Source organism: Aegilops tauschii, chromosome 7 (genome assembly GCF_002575655.3).
Source record: "Aegilops tauschii subsp. strangulata cultivar AL8/78 chromosome 7, Aet v6.0, whole genome shotgun sequence".
Taxonomy (NCBI): domain Eukaryota; kingdom Viridiplantae; phylum Streptophyta; class Magnoliopsida; order Poales; family Poaceae; genus Aegilops; species Aegilops tauschii.
In genome coordinates, this window is record NC_053041.3 from 82,546,792 (window position 1) to 82,557,808 (window position 11,017).

The 11,017-nt window shown below is 46.2% G+C and overlaps 3 protein-coding genes across 3 annotated transcripts; all 3 read right to left on the reverse strand.

Annotated features, from left to right (window-relative positions):
- Positions 1–393: 393 nt before the first annotated feature.
- LOC109748133 (acyl transferase 1-like) lies at positions 394–1,470 on the reverse strand. The gene is made up of 2 exons (XM_073505668.1): positions 1,432–1,470; positions 394–1,344 (listed from the first exon to the last, which is right to left on the reverse strand). The coding sequence occupies exons 1-2, from the start codon at positions 1,468–1,470 to the stop codon at positions 394–396; spliced, it is 990 nt and encodes a 329-aa protein (XP_073361769.1).
- A 3,313-nt stretch (positions 1,471–4,783) lies between these two features.
- Positions 4,784–5,224, reverse strand: LOC109748117 (acyl transferase 1-like). Its single transcript, XM_020307167.1, has one exon. It carries the CDS (start codon positions 5,222–5,224, stop codon positions 4,784–4,786), a length of 441 nt encoding a protein of 146 aa, XP_020162756.1.
- Positions 5,225–8,039: 2,815 nt separating this feature from the next.
- Positions 8,040–9,029, reverse strand: LOC141026861 (uncharacterized). Its single transcript, XM_073503724.1, has one exon. It carries the CDS (start codon positions 9,027–9,029, stop codon positions 8,040–8,042), a length of 990 nt encoding a protein of 329 aa, XP_073359825.1.
- Positions 9,030–11,017: the final 1,988 nt, after the last annotated feature.

Genomic DNA, 11,017 nt, shown 5'->3' on the forward strand with positions numbered 1-11,017 from the left:
CTGTTACATAATGTGGTAAACATATACTTCCTCCATTCCTAAATATAAGTCTTTTTAGAGATTTCACTAAAACCTACATACGGATCTATATAGACATATTTTAGAATGTACATTCACTCATTTTGCTTAATATGTATTCCAAGTTGGAATCTCTAAAAAGATTTATATTTAGGAATGGAAGGAGTAGTTATAGACATAACTAAAAGGCTCTTATTGCATAGCACTTAAACCTATGATATTACCGGGATTACAGAAGTGTGGCACCTATACTAAAGATATATTGTTATGTATAACTATGATACATATAATTTCTTGATCGTGGTGCTCTTTATTGTTCAATCACGTACGCACACTATGCATGTGTGTGTGTTCGATATACTAGTATAAATATAACTAGAGGGAGCTAGGTGTAAAGTAGTTGCCTCCGTTGTCCTTGTTCAACCAGGAGGCGATCTCACTGGCAAACTTCTCCATCACCAACCCTGGCAATAAGACTGACACCGTGATTGATTCCTCCCCATTTATATCCTTGCATCTAGTGTGGAAGCTTGATAGCTTCGGGACTGGCATTTCACCACCAACCCACTCTGCCCACCCAAAGTCCACTGTGTCACCTCCAATGTGACTATTGTCTGTCACCCAGTAGACTTGTTGCGCAGGCAAAGTTGGCCGCCCACGCAATAGTGCCATCATATCCACCATTGACCGCATCCACTCCAGCGACATGTCAGTCTTGGCCTTACGAATTAGCTCCACAATGTGGCCGAGTGGCTTCCCGCATAGGTCACCTACCGTGATCTCCGCTATGGTGTGCACAAGGGTGTTTCCGTAGTATCCCCGTGGGATGGGCAAATCATGCTTCCATCTCCCACGGGCATTGAGCGTAAAGATGAGGCGTACTTTTGTATCGACCTCGTAGCCGAGCGCTATCGTCTGACAGCGCCACATTACAGCAATGAGAAGCTCGAAGGCGGTGGCGGGTTTGGTGAGAAGCGATGGGACGATATACCCTCGTAAATGAGTTATCTCTCTCGGACTGAAGAGCAAGTACTTGTGCACCATGCTCTCGACTGTCGTTGATAGCATAACGTCATTGACAATCCTATTGACATCATACTCGGAGCCAGTTAGGACCGGTGAGTATGCGGGGTCGATGTCGGTGATGCGTGGAGGAGTGCGTGCCATCAGAATATGCCTCTCCCACACGGGTAGCACTGCCGGTTGCACCTCGCCACGTGCAAGATCACCTATGCTTTTTATGAACTGGATCATTCCGAAGCCGTCGACGATGCTATGGCATACCTGAAAACCAAGTACGAAACCTCCGCCTATTAATTCTGTTACCTGTACACACAAAGTTTGTTTATCTGACTAAATAAAGAAAGATGCATTTAAACTGAAACCCAAATAGAACGATAATTAAATTAAAACCATCTTTGAGACTGGAATAACTGTTTTGCGGAGTGACATGGTTGCATAATGGGAAATGGGTTGCGTTGAAGATTTCCACCATGAAATTGTGTATATAGATACAAAAATGGGTAATAAGGCCAATATGGGTGGCCGCTAATAGGAAGCGAATTGAATTTTCAACATGTACTACGTCACCTACCCCTTGCGGGAGGAGAAAGAGCGGAGCTCAGAAGGAGAATCGGGTCCGTCTACGTCAAAATCGATTGATATTTCTCAAGTCTCAATCGATTCGGAAAGTAATTTTCTGTCTATTAGTAAAAAATGTAACCTGCATTTTATTCACCCATTTGCATTTTTTATTAAACTATAGGCATACTTTTTCAAATTTATTGAGAGTTAAGAAAATCTCAGCCGACATAGAATTAGCAAAACCAAAGACAATTACATGCGGTAGTGATTTAGGAAAACACACATGATGTAAAGGATCTGCTTGAAGTAAGTCTCAAGCTTCGTCAAGAGGCGAGTATCCAAACTTCATATAAAACATCTTTGCCGGAGTGAATTTTGTGGGATTTAATCCGCCTATATCTTAAGCAATTATATTACTACAAGTTTAACTATTCGATGTTCCCCTCTAGTTTGAATCGTGCACTTGCAATGCACATGTGCCTATTCCCGTACCCATTAATTATCGTCGTAGACCTGCTTTAGTAGATGGTGATTAAGGCACACTCCGTAGAGCTTCTTCATCACCCCATTTACCGACACCTCCTTCAATCACTCTACAATATGCTAGTGACACGCTTATTATAGCTCACGCTTCCACTCAGGACGTAATCCATGTCAAATCCATCATTGATGATTTTGCCCTGACGGCTGGACTCACCATCAACTTATACCACCATTCTCACACTCAACACTGATCACTTCACTTCCATCGTGATAGCCAAAATTGCTATGTCGCTTTCTTCCCCTGACCTGCATTGGCCTACCCCTCTCTCCTGATGAACTACCAACATCTGCCTTCAGCTCCTTTACAAGCTAATTTTGCAACTACCTGCAAGGCCAGGTTGCACATTCACCTTCGCGCGAAGCTTGCCTCATTCTACTCTCTTTGGTGCCTGAATTACTGATGGCCTACATCATACTATTATACTCTCTTTGGTGCGCGAAGCTTGCCTCATTCTACTCTCTTTGGTATTTGTTTTCCGCCTTATGAAAGGACTTGTAAATACTATTTATGCGATTCGTAGGGCCTTTTTATGGAGAACCAAGGACTCTTATACCAGGAAATGATTCCTCAATTCTCAGAAAATATTTGCAAAAAAACATCATCTAGGTACAAAAAATTACTCTTACAAAACAATTGCCTGCTCATGAAATCTGCTTTCAAACTGCCTAAGCTTCTAGACCTCCCTTGGGTGCACTGGTTCCACTTGCCATTCCACTATCATAGCCATCACGAAGTGTAACCTCCTCCTTCCCCTGGAAAATAGTAAACCACCAGCTTCCCTATCTACAAAAAATATTATTTATCCTCTCACCACCAACAACTACTTAGTCAACTCCATAATATAGCTTCCCAACCTATTCTATCACTCCATAAACCCCCACCATACTAGTCTCACAAGTTAGACCGATGGCTTGCTAGCTAACCTAAGGAACCACCTGACTAATGTTCTTTGGTAGACTTGGATGAGGTGATTTTGTTGTTGCGGGACTTTATCAGCAACACCGCCGACAATGAGTGCTTCCTTACACACGGGATGCCCTTATCAGCCAAGAATGCTTACAACATGCCTACTCAGCTACTCTCAAGGAAGTAGAAGACTCTAATGCAACGCTAATTTGATGTTCCAAAGTTCCCATCAAAGTCAACATTTTGGGTAGGCTCCCTCTTCGGCGATGGATCAATTCTAGAGCCAGCCTCTTCTACAAGTCCACTTTACAAGATCCTTCATGCTGGTGGGATGCCAGCCATTAGGACACCGAGCATATCCCCATCCATTGATCATCTGCCTCACTGATCTGAATGGACCTCGCCTTCTTGCCCTCAATCTCTACCACAAGTATGGAAAGCATACACTTGTCGGCAACGAGCAGACCAATTGGCCTACAGTTGTGCTTTCAATTATATGGAAGATTTGAGACTCAAGAAATGCCACAACCTTTCATGGCATCGTTCACTCGCGCCTCCTCTCTCTTGTCACTATAGCTACATTTGAGTAATATATTTAGGTGGGAACCCTCTCCCCTGGTGGATGTTCCAAAGAAAACATAGCATCATATCCTATATAGTATTGGTCAAACAGTATTGATCCATCCAACTGATATTTAAAATTGAACCTTGAAATAGGAGAACCTCATATTGATGACATACTAGCCGGGGACAGAGGGAGTACCGTAGTACCAATTAATGACATAGTAGCCGGGGACTAAATTAGTGTCATGAGTATCTCTACTTTTTTCTATTACTTTTTTGAAAAATAATGTTCCTTTTCCTATCAGATAAAGTGCTTCGTCCAACCTTACGCACGCTCCTTCTTCATCTTTCTATTTTGATTTTTTTTTCTTCTTCTACATACACCTATGGTTTGTTTCACCGGCTTTCCTTAAAACCATTAAACCATCCTTTTTATTAACTTACCAAATAATGTCTTATCTATACCAATATAAAAAGACCCAAAGGGGCAGATCCAAACCATCTTGACTGTCAAATCATGTTATCTAGCGGTTCAAATCGCTCCAATGTTGAGCACCAAACACGTTTAACGCTCTAATTACCCACCACTGCCATTGGTTACGAACACGTTTTGACTCAACGCTATCCCATGAAATCTGCAATGTAATTAATATCCTACCATTGCCGCGGAAAAAGTAATTGATATCTTACCAAATACCAATGTATAATAGATAGATCTTATCTAATATAACGTGCAACTAATTATTCTATCTAATATAAACATGCATTGCACGTACATAATTACTAGTACTTGAAAAGAAAAGAATAGCATTCTTTTCTCTGTCAGTCAGCGTGTTTTGTCCAACCTTACGTATGTTTCCCCTTCTTCTTTCCCTTTTAATTTTTTTCTTCTATATCTCTATTGTTTTCATCAGTTTTCTTTAAACCATCTTAAGTGTCACACCTTTTATTGGCTTTCAAATAATTTGTGTATTCTTTGGTAAACCAAAAAATACTCACTAAGTGATTAACAAATAAAATCCTTGAATTTATTCAGGTAGGTAAATCACGAACATTAATAAAGGCAAGAATAGGTAAATTATGAGCTAACGTACTAGAATATCAATATCTCATTGCAATGCACTGGTAATTACCTAAGACAGAAAGAAAACTGTAGAAGAATATTGATCATACTTGGATGAAGAACAAGGGCTTGCCGACCACGACTGTCGTATCGCCTGCATCGCATAAGAGTTCCTCGACGCATGGGTACGGTGGCCGCAGTGGTGGATGTCCAAACTCTTCCAGGCCCGCGTCGGCCGATGCTTCCACGAACACCGCTCCCTCTCCGGTACAATCTACCACCAGCTTGTTTCCGGGGACCTCCCTCAGCCGACCGGCAATGGGATGATAGTACACTAGAGACTCCGCGAGCGCCGCCTTGACGGACTTCGCCGGCGTCGTCGTCGGATGGCCGCCTGGTCGGCAGTGGAAGAACTTGATCACAAAAGAGTATACTCGTAGGTCATAACAGTCGTCGACGTCGGAGAGGATCTTGGTCTCGCGTGGTGTTGGCCGTGCCGGCGCCACCAGCTCGGGTATGCTCCGGCGTGCGGTGAACTTCACCATTGCGTTCCTACGCTTGGGTGCTTGTGACCTTGTGTTGTACTGTACCTCCACTAACTCTGATATTTTGATTCATCCATGTATCTCTATATATATATACACACACATAGAGATGCTTTTTTTTCGAAAGAAAGAGAGTTTTATTCCATATGCATAGGGTTACAATCGAAAGGCACCAACTCCTCAATACAAGGTGGGCTCCTCCCCAGCCATACAACAGTAGTAGACTCTGTACGACTATACAATGCCAACCGATGTGCTACCCTATTTTGCTCACGCTTGATTTTTGATGGAACAAACTCTCGAGCCTCTAAATGAAGCCTGATCTCTGCTACCAAATGCCCATAAGCAGACCTGGACAAGCTGTCCCCAGTCATTGCAGCTAGTGCCATGGATGAGTCTGACTGAACTACAATTGGCAAGGAGGAATGCTGCAGGGCCAAGGCCATACCCTGCATTATGGCATGTAATTCCGCCTCCAACGCGTCGTTACAGTTGAAGATGCACCTGTACGCCGCGAAGATCACACCTCCATCATGACGCCGTAGTATCATACCCGCCGCCGCCGATCCGTCCTCTTGCATGAAAGCCCATCCACCGAGAGCGCAGCCCAGTCCATCGGCGGCCACGGCCAGTGAAGAGGGGTTCGAGGGTTAGGGACCTCGACGGTTGCTTCCCGGACCATTGGCATTTTCCCTTTGAGAATTTCTTCCATGGAAAATCTACTACATAGGTTCAAGGAATTCATATAGCTTTGGAGGTAGTCCGACGTTGCCGTTATGGGAGGAGCATCCTTCCCCTGTGTTAGGTCCAATCGTAGAGACCATATCCTCCATATCAACATAATCGTGCAATCCCGCATCTGATCATCGCAGTTTGCTAGGACGTTTAAGAGCCATTCCTTCCCTGTATCATGAAGAAGCTCTTGGCTCGGAAGTCGCCAAACTGTTCTCATCTGAGCCCATATCCTCCTCGCATGCTCACAGGACACTAGAGCATGAAAGCTAGTCTCCTTTTCTCGGCCGCACACTGGACAACCATCTCTAGTAGAGATGTGCCGGTATTTCTTGCACTCATTTGTAGCGAAAGCCCCCGAGACAGCCTTCCACGCCATAATTCTCATCTTCAGAGGTACTTGAGCGCTACAGATCCGCTGCCAAATGGGCCTCCGACCTGAAGAGTTGCTACTTGACGAGCTGAGTCACATTGAGTACTGGACCTCCGTAGCTAGATGATATGCGCTACGGACAGTGAATTGTCCATACCGCTCTGGAGACCAAGCGACGAAATCTTGCCCATTCCTTGGAGATGTGCGAATCTTCAAGATCTCCCTAACATCCATGTCCCAAAAATGCTCCCGAAGCCGTTCCACATTCCATGCACCATGCTCATTCAAAAAATCAGCCACTCAATTGTAACGACAATTCCTTCTAGGAGTGACCGGCCTGAAATTGTGTCCACGAGGGATCCAAGCATCTCTCCAAGTCTTTATCATTGTTCCATTGCCAACGCGCCATATAATGCCTTTCTTCACCAACTCAAGTCCATGAACAATACCTCTCCACACTGCCGAACTATTGGATGAAAAAACAGTGTCAAGCAAATTTCCCCTTGGGTAATATTTAGCCTTCAATAACCTCGCACATAAGCTATCTGGGCTATCCAGTAGGCGCCAGGAACCGGAAGTCCAAGGTATTTTGGTTCAAACATCTGCTGTGTTACCTCCAATATATTCTTGATCTCGTCTGCAACTGACCCAACGCAATTTTCAGAAAAGAGGATGGAACACTTCTCGGGGTTTATAAGTTGACCCGTCGCCGAGGAATAAGTGTTCAACAAGCCTTTAACAACATTCGCCTGCTGGCCTGAAGCTTCAAAAAATAGCAAGGTGTCATCCGCAAAGAGGAGGTGGGATATCTCCGGTGCACCCCGACAAATGCTCACCCCGTTTAAACTTCCTTCATTCACTGACTTAGACAGGAGAGCAGATAACGCATCAGCAACAAAGAGAAACAAAAACGGAGACAATGGGTCACCTTGTCGAAGGCCTCTTGAAGGTGAAAAAACTTCCAAAAGCTTCCCATTAAGTTTAACCGAATATCGGACTGATTTAACACACGTCATTATCCAGGCAATCCACTGCTCAGAAAAACCCCATCTACTAAGCGCCTTCTCCAGAAAGTCCCAGTCGACCCGATCGTACGCCTTCGAGAGATCGAGTTTGTACGTTACTCTTCAGAGACTGTATGTGATGGATGCACTCAAAACCAATAATAGAATTATCCGAGATGAGCCGGCCCGGAATAAAAGCACTTTGGTTCTTAGAAATCAGCTCCGACAGCCAGGGACGGAGACGATTAACCAAGCATTTAGAAACCAGTTTATAAATTACATTGCATAAGCTGATCGGCCTGACGTCCTTGAGCTCCTTGGGATGAGGGACTTTCGGAATGAGGACGATCGCTGTATCATTAACCCCTTCTGGCATGGAGCCAGAGACAAAGAACTCGAACACTGCAGCTGTGATTTCAGATTTTAGAGCTGCCCAATTCCGTTGATAGAACCTTGCCGGGAAGCCATCCGTGCCCGGAGGTTTCAGCGGGCCGATTTGAAACAGGGCGTTAGACACTTCCTCTTGAGAAAACGGCGCGCTCAACATGGCGTTCATCTGTTCAGTTACCTTAAGTTCAATAGCCTCTAGCATGACATCAGGTGTAAGAGTCGGATCTTTGGTGTAAACCTCCTTGAAGTAGGAAGTGGCCATTCGTTCCATGTCCGATGGAGAGGAGCACCACGATCCATCAGTGCACCGTAGTCTCTATATGTGATTCCTTCGCGCACGCCACAAGGCGCGCCTATGCAAGTATGTCGTGTTCCTTTCTCCTTCCTTCAGCCACGTAATGCGCGATCTCTGTAACCACATCATCTCTTCCCTGTAAAGCAGCTCATCAAGTTGAAACATCTTCTGACGGATCAACGTTCTGTCTGCATCTTTTAGTTGTAAATCAGCCAGCTCGGCCCTTAACTTCTCCAATTCTGTAGCAACATGACCGAAGTTCTCCTTACTCCACGCCCGAAGGCCATTCATCATCTCATGCAGGGCGTCCCGGACGGCCGCCAAATTGCCGGCTGGTTTACTCTTCCTCCATCTACTCGCCACCACCTCTGACAGCGCCGGCTGGCGTTCCCACATAATCTCATACCGAGGAGAGGCTCTAGTCCTCCTCGGGTCCACGAGAACAAGCTGAACCAAGATCGGGCAGTGGTCAGAACATGAAGATGCCAGGTGAACAACTTGCGCGGCCGGGAAAAGCTCCCTCCAACTCTCATTCGCACATGCTCGGTCAAGGCGAACTCGCACGTTCCTCTCACCAAGCTGCCCATTATCATATGTAAAAGGGTACCCCGAGAAACCGAGGTCCCACAATTCGCATGTCAACAAACAGTCCCGGAACAGCCCCATCTGATTTTCAGAGCGCTGGGATCTAGACATATGCTCATGCTGCCACATCGCCTCGTTGAAGTCACCACACACTAACCACGGCTCCGAAGAGAGCGCACGGAGCTGGGAGAGTGAACTCCACATGAGATGACAGTTTTCAACCCGAGGTTCACCATAAACAAACGTCGTTCTCCAAGTCTTGGCACTTGCCACATCAACAATCCGCACGTCAATGTACCGTGCACAGGAATCCAACACTGTCACTTGCAACTTCTCATCCCAAAAGAGCGCAAGTCCTCCACTGATACCATCACTCGAGACACCAGCAAAACCCTTCATCTGCAATCTCCACTTTAGTTTCTCCATCTTCGAAGAGGCCTGTCTTGTTTCCGAGAGAAAAACAAGCCCCGGGGAATTGGCTTTAGAGAGGGCCACCAACACCTCACGAACTATCCGGCGGTCCCCTCCCCCCCCCCCCCTCGGCAGTTCCAAACTAGGATATTCATTGCATCCGGCGGTCCTCCTCGAAGGAGGCCGCCGATCTATCACCTGACACACCGATTGAGTCAACACGAGCCCTCTTGCTGCTAGTGCTACCGGTAGGCGAGGCATGTTCTCCATCCTCACCCTTCCCCTGTGTGAGCGTCAACAGACCACTCGGCCTTGCCAAGGCATTGGCCTCTGGTGCTACATCATCCATGGAGAGTCTTTTGCGAGCTGCCGGGTCTCCATGCTTGGATATGTGTCCTTCCTTGGCTGGGCTTGTAGCCGTATCTAGGATGTCCGAATCGACCACTGTCTTTCCAGGCGACTTCTGCTGTTGAGACTGAGGTGTAGGTTCCTTCTGACTCCTTCCCCGGCCAAAACTATCATTGGACGGGGGTTTATTCAAACCATCCGCATAGAGCCAAGAGCCATACTTCTTGTCCTTCTCCTCATGCACACCTGATCCGCACTCTTTGCAGTCATGACCAAGGAGCCCACATACACTGTAGAAGCGCGCCAATTTCTCATAGCGCACCAAATAGACTTGGCGCTCTTTCCCCCTTACAATACTGACATACTTGGTGAGAGGCCGACGAACATCATGCCGAACCCTAACCCTAATGTAGTCACCACGGGTATTTCCGGTTAGTCTCATCTCCAAGATCTCACCTGAGTTTTTTAGCAGATTTTCCACAATGTTCTTCCTGCAGAAACCCTCTGGAATCTTGTGAATCTGTAGCCAAATTGGCATAAACACCATGGGCACCTCCTCTGCCTTTGTGAACCCATCATATGGAACCATCAACACAATCAAATTCCTGAAGAGCCAAGGCCCTTGATACATCATGCGTTCCCAATCTCCCAAACATGATGCTTGCACAACAAAAAGCTTCGGACCAACCGGGCGAAACCTTACCGGCTGCGCAGGGTTCCAAGCCGCACGCATATCCTTGTAGAAGGCCGCTTGGCTGAAGGATTTATCGGTATGAACCCTAGCCAGCGCGAGCCATCTCACGCTGTCATTGATCTCCGGATCAGCCTCATCTATCACCAGATCATCAAAATCTTTCTCTTCCAGGTTGAGTTGTTCCATGAACTCTCCAAGGTCCGGCGTTCCGAGGGAGCCGCCGCCAGCGCTGGTGCCCGACAGGGCGTCCGCGAGAGGATCCATCGCTACCGAGGAGTGGGGAGGATCGAGGGACGGCCGATCGAGACTCCACTCGCGGGGAGGGGGATCGATCGGGATGGGAGACTCAGGGGCGACGGAGTCGCCCGAGAGGAAGAGAAACCCTAGCCTTACGGGAGGGGAAAGCACCGTATACTCGACTTCTTACACATAGAGATGCTTGACGTGTAGAAATGATATACTCCTACATCTCTTGGTCTCGGAGGAGAAAAAGAGCTCTCAGCTGTTTCACATGTCATAGCACATGAAAATGATGTTTGTACACATGCCATATCTGCGGGGAGTGTGTGCAACTGGATCATTCGGAAGAAACAAAATACTGCAAATGGACAAAACTCAATTCATGGCACCCGTATCACACGTTTATCCAAGCTTTGTCATTATCGCCTAATCTCATGAGTCCCCGGCATGCACATTCACCTGACCAATTACTTCGCGAGTTCCTTTTTTAGGCGTGCTACCTCGCTAGCTTATGCGAGACCTGTGGGTATTTCCACTTAACACTCAGTGCGGCAGATTGCTGACAGTGTGAGCTGGGCCATTTGCACCGTGTCTTTTTTTTTTGTATTTGTGTTCATTCTTTGGTTTTCTTTTTCCCTTTTCTTTGATTTATTTTCTCATCTATACAGATAAGTTTGAAATATTTTCAAAATGCACCACGAACATTTTTCTAAAACATGGC